At 43.4% G+C, this 24,554-nt stretch overlaps 1 protein-coding gene across 1 annotated transcript in view; it reads right to left on the reverse strand.

The window, feature by feature from the left end:
- Positions 1–24,554, reverse strand: part of LOC117775156 (pro-neuregulin-3, membrane-bound isoform) — a 296,027-nt gene that overhangs the window by 103,700 nt on the left and 167,773 nt on the right. The window contains exon 2 of the mRNA XM_034608063.1: positions 12,536–12,665. Within this exon, the coding sequence (XP_034463954.1) occupies positions 12,536–12,665 (130 nt within the window). The remainder of the gene's footprint in view (positions 1–12,535; positions 12,666–24,554) is intronic.

Raw genomic sequence — 24,554 nt, forward strand, 5'->3', positions numbered from 1 at the left:
GATTGGCTCCAGCTCCCCTGAGACCCTCAAGAGAACGAGGGTTCTAGATAATTGGTTGAACTGGGTCGTTTGGGGTCAACACTTGATTTCAGGTCTGAGGGAATTATATCCAGGGTTAAGGTCAGAGGGTGAGACTTGGGCTGAAATAATTGTTGATGGTATCTTGATAAAAAGACCCGATATTTAGGTTTGTGTGTCTTTTCATTTGCTCCCTACATGCATTGCTTGCTCCTGTTTCCTGTAAATAAATATTGACAGCATGCATGCCCCCCCCCCCCTGTGCTTCATGTGTCCTCCTCTCCTCTGCCGTCCTCTGCATGGAGCGGCCATAAGCTTCTCTCCCAGTCGCACCAGACACGTGAACAACACACAAACACACACTTATCTCCAGCTCCCTCACTCCTTCATTCGCTCCATCACTCATCCGTGTGTGTTCTTCTCTTCTCTCAGTAACAAGCGGACTAACCGGCCGGCGGAGCCGTGGTGGATCATGACATCTCCTGACAGATGCTGGATTCAACCTGTGGCCAACACGACTGTGGCTGAGAGACACTTGCTTCACAGCCCGAAGCAAAGCATTGTGGGGAACACAACCCTGGAATAGTTTCCTGGCCAGACACAAATAGCCCTGCGGTAAACGAAATAAAAAAAATGAAAAATGACGGCTCCATTATTGAGTATGTTTCTGCTGCAAATGATTATCTTTTTTATAGCCAGCAGTGTTTATGTACACACATAAACACCACCTACACACACACACACACACACACCTACACAAACACACTCTAATAAACCATTGTGTGCAATAACAAACATGCAGATTAGGGAGCGCTGATTAGAAATAATATAAAATGTCTGGTTAATTTATTGATTAGATTTGAACACATTATTTCAGCACTTTCATCATTTTCAGCTGCTGACGTGAGTAAATGAAGCCTCCAGGTTTCAGCTCCCCCTCAGTTGATTCAGCTTTCATGACTCGACTGCAACACAAGTTGTGACTAAGCTCCGTGACTCATATTTCATATTTATTTGGATTCTACAAAAGCAATAATAAAATGTTATGATTGTTTCTTTTTTTCCTACGAGTTTTGCTGCATGTGTTGGAATTTCAGCCATTCAATCACATTTTCTCTTCTGCATCATGAAGACATCACCAACATTTTGTGCCTTGTCTAAGATTAATTTTGCATTTATTCTCGGTTGTTGCAGAGTGTGAACTTTTTAATAAAACAGGCTATAAAAGGAAAGAGCGATTTTTCTCCATATTGATACGAATATTCCAAATCCTGTAAATAGTTTCAAAAGGAACTAATTAAAGCTCTGGCCATCATTCTTACAGGTCGTAATAACACTGTACTCACCAAGGTTATCTATGACTTGTGGGAATAAGAGGGATGGGGAACCTTTTTCCTAATAAGAGCCATTTCAATTTTTATAACTTCCTCTGAGAGCCATGCTAAATTATTGAGCACATATATCACGCTGACCTCTCTAATGCGAGGGGGTGTTTCTATTTGGTGGTGCGTCTGATGTGAGATGGTAGTGATGATGCTACTCACAGCTGGTTTAAGCCAAAACAAGCTTCACACAATAAACCAAAGTTTTGCAAAGACAGCAGTTCTCCCCTTGTGTCAAACTCTGCAGTAATCACACACACAACAATATAGATGAGCAGAATTTGTGTCTAGAGAGTAAAAATAGAAATTTCTAATAATAATTTGGCCAAATCAGTCATCCTCTGTGTTTTTCAACACCAACCGTCACTTTGCAACAATTTCACTTTGTCCGATTGCAGCAGCTCTGCAGGGGCAGCAGGGCTCCCGCACACATTCCCCTTCTGAATGAGGTTTCCAGCGTCTGATTAGCACCGTGCAGAACGTCCACTCTGTGCCTAACAAGCAGCTTTCACAGGCTCACATTCTGACAAACTCCAGCGAACAGCGTTGACTTTATCAAAGAGCATTTGTCCTTGCAACTCCTCCGGTTTGGCTGCATGTTTCCAGCTGTAATGATGCTTGAGAATGGACCTTTTCATCACTGTGACCGTGTCCCGGAAAACACAGAGGCTTTGTCTTTTACTTCAACAAAAAGAAACTTCTCTGAGAACGTTCTGCATCTATATTTCTTCTCCTGTCGTCATGATGCTTGTCGACGACGACGACAGGAAGCTGCTGTTTCTTTACTTTTGAAGAATCGTAACCAACATTACAGATGTGCTCACTTTCATTTTTAACTGCAGATGGAACTGTGTGTTAACAAACTATATAAGGTTGGGTTCTCTTGTCCTGTGTTGATAATCTGGATGCAGATCTACATCTATGGTGCAGAGTGGAGTTAGAAAACTTTGCGTTCATTAAAAGCTCTGTAATTCAGCTCAAAATGAAGCATTGCAGCAACTAAGGAGCAGAAACTGAAAAGTGCTCAAGGTATTTGTTCTACACAATAAGAGACAGGAGGACAGAGACGTTAGTGGTATTAGTCGGTAGATATACTGGTTGTCACGCGTCACCATTTATACCGTGCATAACATTTCATCTAAAATCGATTTCCTCTTATTTAATTTAGATTGTTCTGGTTGATTCTTGACTTTGGGAGCTGCAGCTTCACCCTCTTCCAACAACATCAGCACATTTCTGGCTTTTCAGGTAGGACTTAATAGTCGCTAATTGTAAAAAAGACATTTTATTATGAATATAACAGGTCGTGCGGTTGAAGTTGTCAAAATGGCCATTAGCTGAGCGTCAGCGTAGCGGTGACCTCGACTCGATTTGAGGCGTTACATATTCATGAACACGCGGAAGAGGCACATGTGGGAGCTGCTGTAGACGCTGTGTGTGAACTCTGTCCTCATTACATGTTTGTGAAGCATCTGTGTGCTGGTGCGTCGCTGCAGGAAACATGTGTGCTGACATGTGTGTGTGACTCAGGCCTCGCTCTCCTGAAAACACAACGAGAGGCAGCTTTTTGTCAGCCCGAGCAGGAGACAGCTTTAAGTGCACTACAGTGAAAACATACATCAGCAGGCCGCCGCAGCTCCCAGGTAGCACTGGGACTCCGGGCCTGTTTAATATTGCAGACACAGCATGTCTTTAGTTATTCTCTCTATTCTATTGTCCCCCTCTGTCTCTTTCAATCTCTGTCCTTCCTCTGTTTAATCTCTTCTCCACAATCCTTCATGTAAATACAGTATATTTTACTCTCCACCTTCCTCTTCTCACTGTCACGTTCATTTTCTCTCCTGCTGCCGGTGCACGCTGCTCCACCTCGGTGCCAGAGTTCAGACGGTGGGGAAATATTCCCAGAGGCAGGTACAGGAAAATGCCTTTTTTTTGCACTTAGCTCGAAACTTTTTTCCATTTTTACTTATTTTGTCTTTAAAAGTCCACAGTGCCTCTGTGTGCTCGCTCCAGTATTTACCCTGAGTTCTTCATCCTGCAGGAGGGGGGGGTGATGCAAACTCGGGCAGAGTTTTGGAGGGAAAAGGAGAGTTCATTTGCATACATTTGCATCTCATTAACACATCAAACCTGCTGACTTAAAAGGAATGCCTTGATTAGGAACATCACCAAATTACTGTAAGTCTACTTCCTCACTCCTCTTTTCCTGTGTCCTCTCACCATCTCCTTCGCTTAATCCTCCTCTGCTGAGTGTTGTTGCTGAACACATCCTGTCTCCGTGTGTCTGCGTGTTTTTTGTTCATTAGAGAAAGAACGATAGAATATTCCTCTCTCTTTGTGCAAGACACTTCCTGTGACACCATCTCGGTTTCTTGGAGCTTCTACTCTGTTACGCCTCTTGCTTTTGCCTTTGGCCACGGGGTCATGGTCAGGCCTCGCTCTCTGTTACCCCAGGGCGTCACTGACAGGTTTGACAGACATATCAAACATTGTGTGTGTGTGTGTGTGTGTGTGTGTGTGTGTGTGTGTGTGTGTGTGTGTGTGTGTGTGTGTGTGTGTGTGTGTGTGTGTGTTGTATAGATTTCCCCACAGACTGTATGAACGCCAGAACATCTGGATCACGTCAAGTCAGAGTACACGACTGATTGCTCATGTGTGTGTGTGTGTATCAGCAGAATACCCCATGATCTTTACTGCGCATGCTCTTACTTCAGATCATCAATCCAAGATGGCATCGCCCTCATCAGGGATATTTCTGCTTTATTTCTGTACAGTGGGAAGAGGTGAAAACGCGTCATCAGCCTTTATCTACAGTCATTAATCTGCACATACACCTACACATTGTTTCCACACATGACCAAATGTCCCGCACCGATGTGTATGTTGTGAATCTCCTAAAGATGAGCTGACTGCGCCGCTGTTGGAATATGAATGTCTCCACTCGACTGATTTACATCCCTGATTTATGCACTGAAATGCACTCAGGCTGTCGCTCACTTCAAAAGCACAGTGGAAATTATCTTTACTACCTTTTGCTGTTTCACTGTGTTCACACTCGATGCCCTGGGAACGTTCCCGGTGTTCAAATGCGATCATGCACGCCTTAAAACCTAAATGGTAAATCTTTTTCACCGCTGTAAAAATATTTTGATTACACAATTAAATTTGTTCTTTCCCTCTGACACTTTAACACCCCTTAAACCCCACCGACCCACGAGGAAAACCAAATGTGCAAGATTGGACAAATCCACAGAGCTTTATTTTAAATTGAGGTGGAGAACACAATGTGCATAAAAATGTTCCCCAAGATACCCATAATGTTTCTTTGATGGAATCGGGAAACCATAAAAACTTGTTGTCCTGAAGGGTTTAAATATTTTACCCTGAGTATAAATATATAGTTTCTTTGTGCAGAATAAGTCCTGCGATGCCGGTGACAGTGTGAAATCAGCTAATTTGCATTTCAGAAAGTGCACTTAATCACTTAAATGTTAATCACTTAAACTAATGGTAGGCCCAACTGCAAAAAGTGCATTTTCATTTATTGCATTTTATTTAAATTTGATTGCCGCAACTAGAGTTCTGCAAAACACATTTTTTACCCTCAGGCATAAAAGCAATCTCTTTGAGCAAATCATGAAAATTAGAGTATTAAAAATGGTCGTCTTACTGTATTTTATCTGACCGCTTTAGGATCTTTTCTTATCAAACGGTCTTTTAAAATCCGGCAGTTGGCGTCGTCAGGGTCCAACCGCCACAGGCGGCGAGGGTTATTCACAGGAAACCGTCATTGTGATTAATGATCATCATTTGTCCATGTATTAGTATTCATAACTGTGTTAAATGTGACAATTATTTAATGCTTGCAGGGATTACCACCAGCAGCGCACAGTTTTCCATTTCCTTCCGCTTTCCGTCAAACTCACGTGCGTTGTTACACCTACGTTACACAACAGAGTGAAAAAACAAACACACACCAGCCTCTGGTCTTATGGTGCAAATTGTCATAACGACATTTGACGGATTCAGTCAATTACTTTTCCCCAAATGAGCGTCGACAATGTTGTGTTTCTCTTAAGGAGCTTGTGTGTATGTTTGCTAAAGAGCACTAATTGGATACTCTATGGTGTTTTCCAAACCGAGTGAGCTAATGCAATTGCACAATTAAACATGTCGAGTCTCGCTAATTAAAACTAAGAAAGACGTCAATACAAATCAATGGGAAGTTGAGAAGTTGGCGAGGAAATGGTATCGAGACGGCGTCTTGGGAAAATACACAATCAGGCGAAATCGCACACTAATCAGACATTAACACTAATTTGTCTCTGCGAGGCGAGCACAAGTCACAGGCATCAACACGCAGCCATATACTCTAATAAGCAGGAAACATATTAATGACTAAATCTGCAATTGGTGCACATTATTGGTGCTTAGCCCCAGAAAATGCTCTCAACACGTTGTCCAACCTGAACAAGCATTGAGTTCTCCTGTCCGACGCCCTGATACAACACATAGGACTGTTTCCTCATGTTCACAGGAGAGAAGCTGCAGCTGAACGGCTGAAACTCACTTTTCAGGATGTGATGAAGGTAAAAGGTTGATTCCATTTAGGCACAGATTGATTTGATAGTGCTTTGGTTACGATTATGGTTGAGATAGAAAAACAAACAACCTGGGGTCAAGGTTAGAAAACAATCAAGTCAGGATTAAAATAAACGATGAGCGGCAGTTTAGCGTTTCTTCTTTGCGTTCGGTGTCTTGAGTGAAAGAATAAACATGCAAGATGGACCTGGAGTTTCATTAACATGTCCACCTACCTCCACCACCACCCAGATTTTGTCGCTACTTAACAGCATCACAAATTGACTCTGTTTGCTCCGTCAGAATTACTACAGCCACTCGAGGGCTTCGTCAGTTCAATGCATTTTGCCCGAAAAGGCCGACGCTGTCTTACGTGACAACAAGGTGTCGTTAAACTGTAAAGAAATAACCAGAGGCCATTATAAGTTGCCTGCACCTGGAACCTTTTTATTTATTTTTTTATGTGAGTACAGTAAATATGTGGAGTTTGATTTCCACCAACTAAACCAGAAGTTGGATTCATCAGAACTTGTTTGTCGCGTTTAATAAAAATAGTGAGACTGAGCAAAGAATAGTAATCGAGCTGTAAAACCAAAACAACAACAAAAGATTGAAATTTGATTCCTTGTTAATAAAGAAACATATTAAGTTGCTGTAAGTAAAGAACCCGGTGTTGCTTCCTTCTGATTAAAGCTCAAGATGAAGCTAAGGTAGCGAAAACATAATAAGAAACAATAAGAATGATTTAAAAGATGGAGGATTCCCTCTACACCAAAAATGTCTTCTAATAAGCTCCCAAAGAATCATTAATCCTTCATCGTGCTAATTAAACCGGCACAGTGACGTTTGACCGCCATCGCTCACACGCTCCATCCTCTCAGTCATGTCACCACGGAGAAGAAGTCTCATCGCCTGTTTCCTGATTTGTATTCGTCGTCCTCCCTGCTCGGCTCCCCCTCAGCTTCTGTTTTCCATACCCACGCTGAGTGCCCCTCTCTGCATCCTGGAGGATTCACCCGCCGAGAGCGGCGCCTTCTACTTACAATACGCAGTCTCTTATCTGTTTAATTTTCTCCCACCACGAGAGCATGCCACGGCATCAGCCTTGTTTATTAGCGTCAGAGAGACACCAGTGGAGCTCCCACTCGTGTGGCTTTATTATTGCACAGATGGCGATGAGGGCTGAGAGAGAGAGAGACGGAGCGACAGAGCGATGGAGGAAGAGAAGACGGAGAGAGGGAGTGTGCGGGGTGAACAAAAAAACAGGAAGAAGAAACATGTTCTTGGCATTTTGAGACCAGACAGTTTTTTTTCTTTCCTGTAATGACAGTACACCTTTACACAGCTCGGTTTACACACACAAACACACTCACACCAACAAAAATGTGCACTTTAAAATTCTATATAGTGGCCATTTGACACACCTTCACCCCAGAGGCTCTGCCCTGTCAAGGTATAAATCCCTGCTGTCAGAAACAATATTGCAGAGAATGCAATGACCCTCTCCCGTTTCCCTTCACTCTTCCTCACCGCTGCAATGTTCACGGTCCCCGGGGACGACAGACGTGTGGTTTGGTGTGAGTGGCTGCGTGTCGTCTTCTTAGAAATGTCCGGAGGAGAAACTTCCAAGACCTCAGAGAGGGACATTTTCTCACTACTCATTTCCAGCTCTCAGTTGGGTCACCTGGTCACCGGCATCATGGCGGTCTCATTTCTCATGGGTTATGAATATAAAGTATGTTCACGAGACAGGAATCATTGGTTTGGTCATTTGGATCTATGCAGGTCGGGGTTAAAGCTGAAATTCAGATGCATTTTACAGCTTGTAGCTAACATTTTTATAACTAATTATTAACATGTAGATTAATTAACATAGAAATGTGGGAACATGTTTAGCTTTTCTTCTAGTAGTTACTTATAGTTCCTTAAACTGAATAAGTGACTAAATCTTTTTGATGATTCCAGAAATGTCTCCGTCTGTTTGTGTTTCGCTTATTTCAAAACACTTTCATCTTATCGACTTCACACTGAGCTCGTTCATTGTTAAGGACCCAAGGAAGTGCAGTGTTGAATTTTGTGCGTTTTTGGGCATGCACGATGTTCAATATTGATCAAATCTGAATCAGCAGGGTCCAGCTGTGCAGCTTGTGCTTCCTGTGATGAGTAACAAGTACTTTGGGATAACTTATAACTACTAAATAAAAACAAGTTTACCATAATGCTCAATGATGCAACTGATTCATGGCAAGTGTATTTAGCAGGACCTAATAAAGTTGTTTATATGAACATGAAAAATACCACAAACTTGCCATGTTTAAATATAATACATCTGACTTATATCAATCAAAGATGCAATGCATGCATTTAATGGAGGAGCAATTCACCACTGAAAACAAAACAGGTAAACAGATCGCGGTGAGACAACATCACAAATCTTCGGGTGGATAATAATTCAGGATGTTTGTGTGATTAATGTCTGATAATGTGGGTTTTATATTCCGCAGAATTATATGCGCCTCCATCCCAGATGCTTCAGGTGTCTGCTCTTTGTTTCCGGTGCCTTTAATCACCTTGTTTACTGGCAGCTTAGATGTGTGTTATTGCTGCTATGTTTCCAATTTCATGCGTCCTTCATACTAATTGGCTTGTGGTGTGCGTGTGCGTGTTCGTGTGTGTGAGCAGGGGAAGGTAATGTTATGTATTCCACTGAGCAGCAGCTCTTTGCACCTGTGAGGCCCGAGTCAATCTGGTGTCACTTGTCTGTGACTTAACGCTTCGGAAAAGCCCGAGGTCGACCAGGAAGAGGAGGGAGTCCAGAGACACAGGAGGGAGGAAGAGGAGGATTGTAAAAACAAGTGGTTTGTCTGCTTCCTTCATAGATTCTTCTTCACCTCGTGCCAACAAAGCGGAGAACCACATGCAGGAGACTTGCTTTTGGGTTTTGTCGATTTGGAGGGTCTTTCAATTGAGTGGGAAAATGTGAAAATAAAAGAGAAGGAGGCTGAATAGCAGGGAAATGAGTGGTGCCACTGAAGTGATTTTCATTTGAAGCCATCGGTTGGAAACTCCGTCATTGAGAGACAATTTCTGAGCAAAAAGAAAGGACTGTATTTTTTGAATTTGAGGCACATCACTAAACATCAGACTTCTTTTCAATGAAGCAATCAAGCCTGTAAATCTACATTGCCTTTTATCATTCCTATTCACAGATATCCTTGAGTCATGTACTCGGAATCCATTCATTTCCAGTTCCGTGTGCAGCGAGCAGGTGAAAAGTTTACCCGCATTACTCACATTAAACCTTGCGGACAGTTGCCTCATTTCCTGCAGGACCTGTGCAGGAAGGACTTTTACAATTTATTCCTGAAAAAGAGCGTCGGCCGGTGAGCTGGACGACCTGTCACACAGTCGGGGACAACATCTCCGCTTGTAACACGCAAGCTGCCCCAAGGTTTGTGTACGCCGATGTGTCATGTATCTGTCTCTGCCCCCCGGAGAGTATCTGTGTCGGCCCCTGGTCTCATTGGCGGCAGATCTCCTCTGGACCCCCGTTACCTCCACCTGCCAGGTGAGATTGCCTTTCTATCAATCTGGAGCGGCGTCTGGACAGAGAGCAACGAGACGAGCGCGGACCTCGGCCACCGTGTTGCTAACAAGACCGACGGAGACCCTTTCTGCCCAGTCACCCCAGCAGGAGGAATCAAATTATACACACGGCAGAAATCAAATCCATTGTTCCTCAGCAGACAGAATAAACAAACAGCGGTGAGGCAGGAGGTAAAACCTGAATCCCTTTGGCTCTAAAGAGTGACTGAGGCGATTAGAAAACTGTGGGTTTGTTATTCAAGGAGCCAGCGTATGGGAAAGCAAAGAGAGAAATGAGAATAGGAGCAAATAGGCAAACGAGAAGGGGAAGATATTTAAATAGACATTATTTGAACCACTAATTACAAAGAAAAAAAACTATCATTAGAGTTTTTTGTTCTCATCAGGAAAGCTGGGAAAGTGATTAATCAAATTCAGCATCACATACTTTTATAACTGAGTAGCTTGGCCTCTTGCCATGTTCTGAAAATATTATCTTAGCACACTGACTAATTTACTGGTTAGCTGAGCACTAATGATTGAATGCCTGATGTTGCCCAAAGCAGTGTGTGTGTGTGTGTGTGTGTGTGTGTGAACCAGCAGTCCCTGTGACTCACGTTGAATCCCTCCCCTCTCTGCACCCGGCCCTCGCACAGCGACAGCACTAAACTGCGCTCTGGGGGACAATCCTGTGCTTGTTTTACAACTGGTCGCGAATGGCACTTGATATTTGAGTTATGAGTCTTTGGGAGAAAATCACTGCAAAAAGGGGTTTCATCTAACAAATAAAAAAATGATTAATTCTGGGACAAATAGCTCCACAAACTGGCTCAATTTATCCCCATTAAACATCTGGATTGATCACACCTTCACAGGCGGATTTGTCTCAATTTGCTGTAAACACAACGTGAATCAGATTATACATTGATCCTGTGCTGGGGGGGGGATGAAATTTGCCTCCTTTGTTGATAAAGATAAATTAATGTGTAACAACATGTGAAATAAATCATAAAATATTCCTATAAGGTTTAACTTTAAAACAAAAGTTGGATTCATTAGTTTAATTGCTGAGTGTAAAATACTCGAAAACTCCTAATGTTTCAAGCAGAGCATTAAAATCACCTCATAGTTTTACGGCATGATCGTGCCAGCTGCTGTTCACTTCCAGAGCGGATGCCATATTGTTTGATGGTCCATGTCTTTCCTTTAGAAAACTCATTGCCACGCAATTAAGCAGCGAAAATCAACTTGCTGCACGTCTTTTTATTAGTTTTTTCTCCTCTACGCGTCGGCACAGACGCACATGCACAGACGCACGGCTTGCCTCACACGGTGCGTTCGAGGCCGTCCCTGCGCTCTTCACAAACCTCGGCAGCTACGCTTGTCCACGGATTGTGTTGTCATGGCAACGGAAGTGAGCAGGGGAGGAGTCCGCCTACACCTCGGATGTCTACTGCTCTCGGTTTTCTGTTCTGATATATATATATATATATATATATATATATATATATATACACACGTCCACTTGATCCAACAGAATAATGAAAAGCACCATCAGAGAGCAGGGTTTTTCAAGAGCACGTCATTCTTCTCATATCTGTGCAGCTGCAGATTCCAGACAACCACCGTGTGCAGTCACTGTGTCTCCATGAAGAGTAAACACCTGTTTGTGTACATGCACACACATCATGACAAACTGTGTGTTCATGTGCACGTGCTTCACTGCATCTCCTGAGATCAACTTTGTCCATATATTGTTAATAATGTGAGAATCACTTACACTGCAGAGCCAGAACACACCCTCATTATCACACACAGACACACACAGACACACACACACGCATACGGATGTATACTCGTAGCCCAAGGAGGTCAGCACACGCTCTTTGAAAAACAGGTCGGGTGGAAGTCCTGCGGTTAGATTTTGGAAGAAGTTGTTCTGGGACTTAATTAGTAAATGGCCCCTCGTTTGAACGGGCTGAGTGCCCATGAGCTCTCCTCTCAAATCTGGGACAACTAAGACACACACACATGAGATGGCAACACCCAGTAATGCGCACACACACACACACACACACACACACACACACACACACACACACACACACACACACACACACACACACAGACACACACACACACACACACACACGCAGGTTATGCAGACATACACATGCACAGCTGCACAGAGACACAGCAGCATAAACATCTGTATTCTTCAAAACCAACTCTGATGGATTTGTTGCGTAGTCTATCAGCTGGATACCAAATCAGCAGAATAATGCACTTGTCAGCCATTGATCCCTTTGTTCCATAATCCGTATGCATAGATACACTAGCATAGCTTTAGTACAGCAAAGAAATGGCACAACATGGAAAAACAACAGCATTTAGCTTTATTCTGAATACACACTGGCACATGTTAAAACGTAGTATTTGATGGTGGAGAAGCGGATTATGCTGAGAGGGGGTGTTGGGAATTTCTAAGGACGAGTGTGATGTCTGTTCTGGCCATGAATCTGTAGGGATCCATTGCAAACCTTGTAAATACTGTACAAGCGGCTGCCAAAGCACCTTGAAGCCACAAACCGCAGTCCTCAGAGCCAACGTTGAGGTATCAAACACGTGCCACGCCCTGCACATCTAAGAGATGTTTGGTGGCATCGACCTTCAAGTTAAAAGAGACGTTCCTGCATCAAATAATAGTTTTTCTTTCCGCGTATACTTGAAAGGTCAAAAGTCAGTGAGATTGTTTAAAACCAACATGCAATATCTATGCATTTTCTTAAAGTGACTGATAATAAAACAGCGACGTCTCATCACCAGCAACCAAATGCAAAGTAGCAGAAACAGAAACAATCTGAGCATAAGCACAGGTTTTACTGGAAGCTCTGAGAGAAGGAAACATAGGAAACCTGTGAGGAAGCAGAGGAGGAGAGAGGAGAGGAGCCATTTAAATAATCACTTACTTGCAGTGCTTGTGGGGCCCGCTGAGCGTCTCGATGACAAAGCACTCGCCGCCGTTCAGGCAGTAAGCCAGGTCCTTTTCATGACAGGGTTTGAAATGCTCCGAGTGCAGCGGAGGGACGGTCGGAGATGCTGCAGGACAAACAAAGAAAAACGCTTGTTAGTCATAATGAACTCTACTCTTTCTTTGCTTCCTGAATGGATTTTTGTGTCCAACAATCAGTAAATTCACTTCTCAGTCTTCCAAGAGTTTGTTTAAAATCATCACATCATCGTGCACTGCTGCAGAAAAAACAGTTTCTCCTGCAGAGGCTTCTTTTACTGACCCTGCGACCGAGGATCCGTAACAAGACTTCCTCCTAACACACTGCACGCTGTGGATAAACCCAACACACCATTGTTTGTTTAGACCCTGTACTGTCACCAGCAGAAGATGGATGGAGGACAGGTAATAATCTGTCCCGCTGTGATTAATGGTGGCCACAGTTGTCCTGCTGGAGAGTTTGACTCCTCTTAGCGATTTATCACAACGTGCATGGCTGATTCCGGACACCGCACACGGCCGAGGGGGGGGGGGATCTGCTCAGTGCATCTTAATGGAGGATCTTTTAATTGAAATTAATACAGTATCTGCAATAAACGGAGCTCTGGGCATTTCTGTGCTTAGAATGGATCATTTAAAAAGATTAATTCAATTGTAGAGATTTCAGAGTTTTCTGGGCACAGTATTCAGAACTGCACCTCAGATATTATTATAATAATAATTATTATTATTATCAGACCAGGCTGCTGAATGTTTCCTTTGTTTTTTTTACAGAGGAAGAATAAGTCGGCTCCGGTCCCTCATTAGCTGATCCTCAGCCGTGTGTTTTCTAAAGTAACTGGATGAACAGTCACGAGCAAGAACTCTACGCTTCAGTAAAAAACAAAAAATCCTGTTTTACTCGTACTCAGATTAATTCATCCCTTAATGGCCTGTGGAAGATACAGCCAAGTAAATGAACTGAAGACGTTTCAATCAGGAGATAGATAGAGATGAATAATAAGCTGTGTTTGGGGAGGGAACGGACGGGTTCCACGACGGGTGAGTCATTTCAGGATGTCCTCGGATCCCTTAATCAGCGGCATGAGAAATGAGTGTGGCCGGGTGTCGTGGGTTAAGTTCTGAGATGCCGGGTGCTGATTTGGCTCCGGGGATCTTCAGCAACCCCTCGGTAATTGGCTGATGAAAGACCGGCCTCCATGAGAGAGGGCGAGTCAGGTCAAGAATTGAGTCAGCACTACGGGGTGGTCGTCACATGGTCAGACAAAATGCAAATAAATTATTTAAAACCACAACTGCAGCAGTATGTTGAAGGAAACATCACTGATTCTACAGTTTGTGTTGATGAGCCGTCCTTTAAATCTGTAAAAACACTTTAGTTTGATAGGTTTGGAGGTGAAAACGCATGATGGGGTTACGTCAGGGTACGTCAAGAGGAGATACTCTCGTTGCATTATGGGAAATGTAGGATTCTGGAGCTTGAACCATACTCAGGTCAATAGAATCAGCCTTTGTCTTCTGAGTGGACATGAAACACTAAATAACTTTAAATAAGTTAAACTAAAAGAAGCAAGATTTCCTTTGTCGTTTTAAAAAAAAATCTTCTATAACTTATGTAATGCAGCTGCTCTGAAGTTAACCTTCACATTAAACATTCACTGAAATCTTTATTAGAGCAAAAGCAACATTATACTTAATCCTTATTCTAAGCTTGAGTCCTTTTGGGAAGTGATGCAATGGTTGTGAAGGTCGATGTGACTCCACATCACTTTCGTCAGCTTTTCTTTCCGGCTCCAGACGCTGCTGTTCAACAGGCAGGTTTAAAGGTCGACTGCATCAGGACAGTTATAGTTTGTTCCCATAAAGGTGACATGGAGCAGGAAGGTGAAGCCGCCCCCCCCCCCCCCCCCCCCACCTGCTCAAAACTACAAAGAAGAAAAATGTAAACCCTGCAGAGAGTTGATGGAAGAGTCCAGTTTTATCTCCCATATCACGTTTGTGCATCTTCTGCTACATTTGCTGCATTTTCTGAAAATCCGGTCTAATAATTTGATAAATCTCTCTGTCTGTGACTCGCACATCTTAGGACTCGTTCAACTTATCGGCTTCACAGTTCATTGGTGCATTATTAAGGGCTCAAAGAATTGCAGTGTCAAATTTGTTGGGATTTGGACACATGACCAAGCAAACAGCCAATTCCAAACTGGCAGGTTTAGAACAGGCGCTGCACTAGTTATTACAATGACAAATAAAATATATATTTTCAACCATTCAACCACTCCCAACATCACTTTATGTTTCCCTGTAATTATTTCAAGGATCACAAGCTCCAAACATGGATCTCTAACATATTAAATAAATATTTCAGCTTATAAAACGAGATAATAGATCAATGTTACATTGGAGATGTTGAGTGTTTGGAGTTTGACCCGACAACAATGACATTCTACAAATTGGGACGATAAAAGCGTGAACATGGATCCACAGAACAAAGCAACATCAACCTTTTTGAAGCTTCACATTGTTGTTCACATGGATTCACAAGGACACGACGAGGTTTGAATGGTGCATTTCTCTCTGTGTGCAGCTGCCACCTAGAAAGATGAACCTCATAATGGATGAAGAGGGACTTCATGATGCAACAGTAGCATTTAGAATGTCCTGACATGATTCCTTGAGCTTCACATTCTGCACACAGACACTCAAACCAAGGCCAGAATCACAAAGTGACATTCTCTGCACTTGCTTTGCAACACTACAAGTTCTTGTTTTCCTTCCTCAAACATAAAGGGTTTCCCTCCAGACATGATTTCATGCTTGGACCGAGCTGTGCTGTTTGACAGGAGCGCCATTTGTCGTCCTCTCCCTTTGTTTCTTTGTTGACAGAGTTGTCACAGTTCACTGTAGGTCGTTTAGCTTCACACTCGTCACCCGTCACCTCAGACGCCGCTCGCACGCTTTAAGAATCGTGCCACTTTAAGAGGCGGATGCCAGAGTTGAATGAAAAAATAATTTTAGTCAGCTGAACATCTCGCTGCCAGTTTGAAGCCGCTGCTCACAGAAGGCAGACGTCAATCAGAGCCGAAGAAAACAGTCCAATTTACTCCAGCACGCTGTGAGGGGAGAACGAGGGATCAATAAACCATCAGGCGCTGGATAACACAACCCTGCACTTCAAAATCCTTCCCCTCGGTCGTCTTCTTACCTTCTTTTCATCTCCCGTCTTTTAACACGAGCAGAATTAGGCGAGAATAGGAACCTGCTGATTTTCTACTTTGCATCAAGGCACCACTCGGTTGTGGTGGTTAATGGGCAGCAGCCATTTTATGTTCACATTGTGATGGTGAAGAAGATCAATCGGAGCCGTTTCTGAACTTCAAACATTGACAATGACGTGTTCAGACGACTGGAAGTGAGGAGAAGATCAACACTGGTTTTAATCCAATCACCAGTGGGTGCAGGTGATGCAGTGTTAATGATATAAGTCTGTTATGAATCCAAATCAACGAGGAAACAAACAGAAGGAATATCAGTGAATTAAAATATCAAGATCCTTAGTCTCTACATGTTGTCATACTACTTATTTACATTACTAAATATGTTATGGATGAAATCTAAGACTATTTCCTGTCCACCACATCTTAGATAAATGTTACGACTGTCCTGACCAGTTTCAGGTCGGACCCATCGGTCAGATTGGGTAAATATGAGCTTGCTGATTGCTCAGATTTCCAGGCTTCTGGGTTTGAACAGTGAGTTCAGTAAATGTATTATCAAGTAATTCAAATATTGACCTTAAAAATGATGTAGAGAGAGGACATGTCTAGATTAAAGTGTATAATTGATGGTTTGCTCTTCACAACTCCTCTTAAATTCACTTGTTTGCCTCCCATTCATTTGTATTACAACCTTAATGATTGCTGGGAGGGATTTTCACTGATCTCCTTGGTAAATTTAATATCCAGCCCCTCTGTTCGTCGTCATACAGAAATGATTCATCCAACAGTCTGTGTTTATCTCTGTCTTTAGTCAGCTATAAAACAAACATACGTATCTATAACAAATATAGAATAGTGTTTAAATGAGCTTAATGCAGGAAATACTGCAGTGGTTCTGTTAACACAGCTGCAGATTGTTTCACATGGAAACACGATGCTTTCCTTTGCTGGTGTCGCAGTCTCTCCGTTTTATTAATTGCCTTTAAAAAAGGGTCCAGCTCAACAAAATATACCAAAACACAATTCAAGTCATATTTCATCAAGCGCTAACAATTACCAACAAAACACTGATTAGCCAATAATCAGTGAAACGCGTTGATGTGGTGATTGTGTTGCACCGATACTCGAGAAGTGATCAACACAATGTGCACCATGTTTACACAGCCGCTGCTTCCTCCTTCCCTCTTTTCTTTCCTCCGTGTACATGCATGTGCACCAACACACGGACGCGTTTGATCGGGTCAAAGTGTGACAGTCCTGCTGGCGGACAAGCAGCGGTGTCCTTCGTGGATCACGTACTTCCAGAGTGGCAGACTTGCAGGCGGACCGTCGGCCTGCCAGCTCGCCAGCCTGGAGGCCGAGCTAAGTGATATCAAAAGGTCTCTGGCAGGCTGCTCCTGGCCTCATTGGTTGGCCCCGAGAGCAGGAGTAGCGACCAGAGGCAGAGGGACGACACAGAAGAAAGGCTACAAGGCAACGGGAGTATTGCTGCATCAGATTCTAGGTTTTGACATTAAGAAATTAGAAATTTACAGACACAGCAAAAAGCCATAAAGGTTCATCCATCCCTCCAACAGTTATCCTTTATCGTTTGAGGGTTGCAGAGGGAGGTGGAGCCAATCCAGTCTGACACCGGGCGAGATGAGGAACACACACTGGACATATCGTCAGCAGATCACACACACACACACACACACACACACACACACACACACACACACACACACACACACACACACACACACACACACACACACACACACACACACACAGTGAATTTAGAGTCTGCAATTAACCTAACCTCAATCTGCCACACAGAGAGGCCCAACCTTCTTTATGTATTCAATTTCAGGGAGCGATTCTGACCAGAAGAACAAAGAGGGAGAGGAAAGTTTGAGGTCAGGACCCTGCAGACCTTTCAAGTTCCACCGAACTCAAACGATGCCTCACTTTGAGACGGGAACTTTTGCTGCGAAATTGAAAGTATAGTACCAAATCCAATTATTGTGCTGTAGCATCAAGATTTGCCTTTTTTCGGATCCAAGGGCCCAAACACAAACAGATCAAAACAGCAGCACATCAAAGGTTACCAAACATGTGTGAACAAGAGCGCTCAATACTTGGAGCCGTGCGGTTCAAATAAAAACCCTGTAAGAGATAAAGGTACTTTATTATTAGTCACACAGTCGGGACTTGTGGAATCCATTCCTTGTGTGGATGTAGAAGAGCGGCGCCGGAACTAATACCTGACGTATGAGTTTCAGATTAAACTTAAACATCTGAGCTTCAGCACATCATCGGGGGGAGCGGCTGTCCTCACCTGACAGGAAGTGCAGCCGGAGAGTGATCGCTCGCAATTAACTGGACTGCAGTCAAACTTTCTCCCTGATTAACCGAGTTGTCTCAGACTTTATATGGAAACGAGTGAGACCCGAGTTAATTGAGGGAAAGAAATTAATTGGAGGTGACATGTCGCCCTGTGTGAAAAGTACACACCTACGATGGCTTGGTCATTTAATGGGCTAAAACTTGGTGTCACTTCCTGAGCTGTGTCACATAGGGGCAAACAGATTTTAGTTGCCAGTTATTATAATTGCATTTTATATATTTTAAAACTGCAACACTTTTGGGTGAATTTTCTGCAGAATGAGTAAACGAACAAGCAACTGTGAAACTGGTTGTAGCAGCGGTTGCTTTCTGCGCCTGTGGTGTGATAATTAAAATGATGAACTCGATATTTACATAACGGTCATGCGCCACATTCAAAGCAGATGATCACTTATTTATTTAATACACAGGCTGTGTATTAATTGGCAGCACACTGTTTGAGCCATCTGATGGTGCATCCTGGAGATGTTTGTGAACATCCCATAACCCATGCATGAAGCATCAGATGGTTGTATTCCTCAAACAGATGTTTCATCCAGAACAGCTGCACTTCAAACTCTTACCTCCGGAGATGATGGAAATATAACTTTTGACAATTGCACTCTGTTGGTACTGTTTTTCTAATAACACTTAGTTGAAATCAAACTTGTTAGCTCAGTTATAATGGTTTTCAGTTGAATTGGTTAAATAAATAATATGATTCAACAAAGGATTTGGGTTCGAACATGTATAATCAACCCTAAAAATATCGATGCAATTCTTAGAATACAGTTTCATCTCCGTTCCTTTCATGAAGGATGATGCTGCATTTCCTCAGCAAACAGGGACAACAAACCAAACCCTGAATCACAGCGTTTATCCGGAGCATTTAAAGGATTCCACGAGCTTTCATTATGGCTGCCAGTTAAATACTTCTGGTTCACTTCACTCAGTTTGGAGCCTCCCTAATCAAAAAGGACTTTCCGGAGGCACCGCAGGCTGCTTAGCAAACAACCCCTCCATAAACAAAAGGTCAAAACACACACAGTCTGTCCTCCTTTCATTTTTTACCCCACTTATCGCTGCGGAATCATTTGAAGTTGGAGCTCCCCATCTGCAGCTCCCCCATCGCAACAGCAGTGTCACCTGCAATTTCCTTATTTATCCAAAGCAAGGGCAATTCTTCATTCTTTCTCCAGGGGGAACAAGGAAGTGAAACGCACACGTGCACAAATATCTGGGTGCAACACAGGTTCTGCATCTATACTGTATATACATGTGCACGTGTGAATGAAGAAGCACACAACTCCACACCACAACTGAGTGTGACAGGATCACGACATACTAAATGTTAAAAGCATATTAAAAAAAACGAATCTAATTTCTGTTGGTTATTGTCAGACACATTGTTTATAATCTGCGGTGCTGCTACACTTGCATTAAAAATAATCCCATTTCTCAAATCCACTTTGTCGTTACTGCCCGACTTGGAGAAGCCACAGCTGTTTGTGTGCGGCAGGGTTGTAGCTGCGACGTCAGACACATGGTGGGCACGGTGGTGTGAGGATATCATTACTGCACAGCATGATCCAATAAAGATAACGGCACCGCACCCTCTCTCGCTCGCTCACACGCTGCCTCTCTCTCTTGTCTCATACGCACTCCTCTACAGCTGTCCAATAAATATCCACCAAATCACCTCCGCTGATACCGGGGGTCTTTTGAGATAAGAGCACCAGTCTGTGATGGGCTGTATTTTGTTTTTTACATCCCTCCATGGGAGATTTGTTTGGTTTAGTTTGATAAAAAAAACAAAAAGGGGATGAACAGGTAAAGAATTCCAGGAATTATTCAGTGAAAGCTTACAGAGTTTTGAATGGATGGATTTGCAGGGAGGCAGCCGGCATGATCACTTTGTTTTTCTGCCACGCTGAGAGACGACTCTCTCCCACCCAACTCTGGAGTCAGATCAATGGGAGACGGACAGCGTGGCCCAACTGGTCAATAGAGCGAGGGACGGGTGGGGGAGAAAAGAAAGCGAAAAGGCAGTGGGGTTGGGAGGGTTTGGGAAAGCAGATGAGAGAGAGGAGATGGAATTTACGGGAATCATCCCCCCAGTTAAGTAAAGGTTCAGAGGCTGGAAAATTCAATCTAATGCTTGTGTATGTTTCCTTACTTGTGTGTGTGTGTGTGCACGTGAGCATCTGTTTGTGTGTGTGTTAGTTCTCAGGGGTGTTGCCGAGCTAAGCCATGGCAGCCACTGCATTGCAGATACTTGGCCTGGCGTGGCATGGCACAGATAGATGTGTGTGTGAACAGGCCCCCCCGCTCCGACCGTACGGCCAAACAAAACAAAATGGCAGCGTTTCAAGATAGCTCCGCCATCAACAACGGTGCTAATCATGGAAATCTGATACTACCTGTTTTTTTTTTTACCCCGCTCTCCTCCCTTTGCCCACATAAACACACTCCGGTGGCTCGTTTTAAAAACACACCTGCTCGGGGCAGATAGGCCCGCGACCACTGCTAATCTGCCCGTGTGTCAGTCAGCCCGGCCTGGCCCGTAAAGTCCCTCCACTTCTTTCTGTCCTCTGCTCAGATTGCGTGCCCGGGATACCTCCAGGGTTCGCCAAATAAATAGCGCCGAGTATCAGGCCTCATCCCGTCCCCTGGCCATCTGGCTCTATAGTGGAGAAATTCATTACTCTCCAGGTGATAGCTCCAGCAACACTTTCTCTGGATTGGCTTTGTGTCCCTGCAGGCTGCATTCTGACACTGGAGATTATAATCACCAACTGGCTGCTAATGTGAATGTGAACGCTGCTGCTGCTGCTGCTGCTCATACTAATAATTCCTGTCCTGCTCTTATTATTACTTCCACCATCTCTAGAGCAACTGCAAGTCACTACTCTGCTACTGCAGGACAGTGCTGATGAAAGTACTAACTTTGGGCTTTTATATCGTCATCAAAGCTGCTGTCAGACCTGCACTGAACTCGGGATCCTCTCCTGAAGTCCTCCAAAGGGGAGAGAACATAAATGTCAGAGTGAGTTTCTCCTGCCAGTCCCCTGGTAAACAAGTCATAGTGAGTCCATGCACCATACGTGGAAGACAAAGACGGAGATGTGAAGTTAGAAAGACACGATTCAGGAGCTGTTGGTGATAAGAACAGACGCTGCAGAAACCACTGCTTGAACACTCTCGAGATTTGTTGTGTGGAAAAAGTTAGGACAACATTGTGTGGACACTTTCTGGCCTTCATGTCCAAAGTCTGCTCATCTAATGAATCTTTATCAAGTTGATTATGCTTCAGAACTCAGTGAATCCTGAGCACTTTTGTTAACTATAGAAAAACAATTGTCTTTGCTTTCAGAATCTAATTCGTCGTTTTTTAAACTGTCAGCCCATGATTTTGCACGTGGGCTCGTCAGTCGGATCCATTATTCATCCCTGCTAAACTGCTTTTTTGGAAAGGTGCTATGAAAATAAAGTTTCTTGGCTTAAGTTTCTTACATTTATGATTAATTTATCACCTTTTCCTCCTGAGTATTTGTTACAGGATGACGGGTCTAGTCAGAAAAAAAGCCTCATCACACATGCAGGACTGGATTGTATTCAGGTCAAGTGACTCTCAGCAACACTTCATTCTGCAGACGAAGGCACTTCCACAATCAGACAACATTGTGTTGTATATCATGTCGGATCTTCCTCACCCGCCCTCGCTCGCCTGCTCACAGTAATTTTAATTTTAGAATGCAGATGAAGCCACTACACCAGACGCCAGGGAACCTTGCAGAGGTCACACTCTATCCTGAGCAGACAGAGGTCACGCCCAGAGGTTTCTGCAGCGACAACTTCATGAATACCAGTGTAATTGTCCCTGTTTGTTCCATCGCTTTCCACTTCCAAGACAACTGTTACAGTCTGCATTCCCTCATGGAAATACATTCAAATTTATACAGCATTAAACCCTGCTTACTGTGATCTATTTGACCAAGCTAAATCCAGGTAAACCCAACGTCCACACTGCACAGTCTCCACGGACACAAAGCAAAAAAGAAATGACAGAATATAATCCCACAGCCAGCAGCTGCGGTTCCTGCTTCCAGTGCTCCATCACTTGATTTTCCACCGGGCTCAGTCACATTACAGCAATATCTCTTTATCATGTCACCCAGCAGTATAAGAAGCAGTACCTATAATAAGACTATCTATATGTTGGCACGGCCCATACCTCTGTCCTATCTGACAGCTTAATCTCAATAATGTTCACATTTATTTACTGAACTCTTTACATCCGGGATGTGGCCACATTTCACACTCTTTGACCGTGGCAGCAGGTAGTAAAACACGGAGTTTAATCCCCGTGGTTGGAAATAACTACCCCCGTCACATACGTTTGTTACTCCCTCCGTTTAGATGCCGCAGCAGGTGAAACACTATTCATACATTGTGCCGTTCCACCACAGAGCCATAAACTTTATTCTCTATAGGTCGATGATTGATGTGCGGGTCATAGAGTACATGTCCAGGTTTATGGGTAACTGATTAATACCCTTATAATTAAAAGTGCTGCTATGGCAACGAGTAAGAGGCAGGTTAAATATGTTCCATTTCACTTTTACATGCTTTCCTTAATCAGGTTGGAACAATTGTAAAGATTATCTAGGATCCTGATCCTGTAAAAGCCTGTGAGTCTTATGTGAAAGCTCATTAGAGAACTCGCACGGCAATTTAATGGGATCTTTAATCAAGTTGTATTTCAGAACCATCAGTGTTGGAACTTCTGACTTGATTTCATCAGACATTCAAACTAAGTTGATAAAATGAAAAAGGTTATTTCTCCCAAGAGACTCGGAGAAAATCCAAGTATTGATCCTCTGATGTGGCCTCTGTGTGTGTGTGTGTGTGTGTGTGTGTGTGTGTGTGTGTGTGTGTGTGTGTGTGTGTGTGTGTGTGTGTGTGTGTGTGTGTGTGTGTGTGTGTGTGCACCTGATAGGAACAAATAGTCACAGTGCAACATGCAAATACAGAAGGAGAGAGGGATCATTAAGAGTGTTGCACCACAGGTTCGAGTTTTTCCACCACCTCAGCAACTATGATCCGTACGAGGTCCCTGCGAGTAAACCACTTAACCTGCGCTTGGTGCAGTGGAGCTGCAGTGGAGCGGTGAGGTTACTCTGGGCAGCTCGAGGTGGGGAAGCTGTCTGATGCTGAAAGGGAGCAGCTGTGCTCGGCAAACTCTTTCTATCAAAGGTCATCAAGATGCTTCTCTTACAACGACAAGCTTTTTCGATTAAAGTAAACTTCTTATCTGCCCTTCGCATCAGTATCCCCTCCCGTTTTTTCCTGTGTCGTGCAGCTGCTTTGTGCGTTAAATATGTACATCAGCGACAAGACAGTTATTTCTATTCTCAATACAAGGTTCTCTCTTTCTACTCTTAGTGCAAGAGAAGGGATTCTTTGAGATTCTCGTTTTTTTGTCCTGAAAATCTATGTATTTATCAACTTTTTCACCCTTGTCACCTAAAAATACACGATGCCACTTATGCAAGTCATTACAAAATACTAATCTTAACTATTCATACACCATCAAACATCCGTAGCTCTACATGCAGGAGGTTTTCAAAGTGAATAAAAGGCACATTTCCTGCACATCATTCACATCACAAGTTTTACAAGATGCTTTAAATATGTAATCCACACACAGCAAGACACAGATTTATGGGCACACTGCCACATCTGTACCCACACACACACACAGACACACACACAGACACACACAGACACACACACAGACACACACACACCACCCTGCTTACATGGAATGCAGAGTGAGTTTCTTAATTAAGTCGAGAAGAAGCTATTACTTTTGGGACAGACTCGATTGGCCTCGCTCTGTGGCACCAATGGCTCTGGGCTTCTAATCACATCATACAGAGAGAGAGACATGGAGAGAGACAGAGAGATGAGACAACAATTAGTCGTCTCTGTAGGACGTCATGCCATGGATGTGATCTCTGTGTGTTGGAAAGATCATGGAAATGCGAAAATGATGGAAATGTTTCCAGGGGTCCCAAAAGCAGGTTCATCACTTTATGTCCAGTGTCATTTCCACTATGTTCACTAGTGCGTTTCTGTATTTGTATTTGTTGTGACTCTTTGCAGCGCATGTGTCGTCAACTTGATGAAGTTTGTTTTCTATTTGCACGTATTTTGTTCATTTGCAGCACGTTGAGCTCTCTCGGCCACCGTACTTAATCATGTAATTAGCAACAGATGACTATGATGTATTTCCTTTCCTTTTTTAACCCCTTGGGCTTTTAGCACATGGGCAGATGAACTAACACAACATTTAGTTTTGGCTGTTAACACACTAAGCAGATGTCTTGA

Source organism: Hippoglossus hippoglossus, chromosome 15 (assembly GCF_009819705.1).
Source record: "Hippoglossus hippoglossus isolate fHipHip1 chromosome 15, fHipHip1.pri, whole genome shotgun sequence".
In the NCBI taxonomy this organism is placed as follows: domain Eukaryota; kingdom Metazoa; phylum Chordata; class Actinopteri; order Pleuronectiformes; family Pleuronectidae; genus Hippoglossus; species Hippoglossus hippoglossus.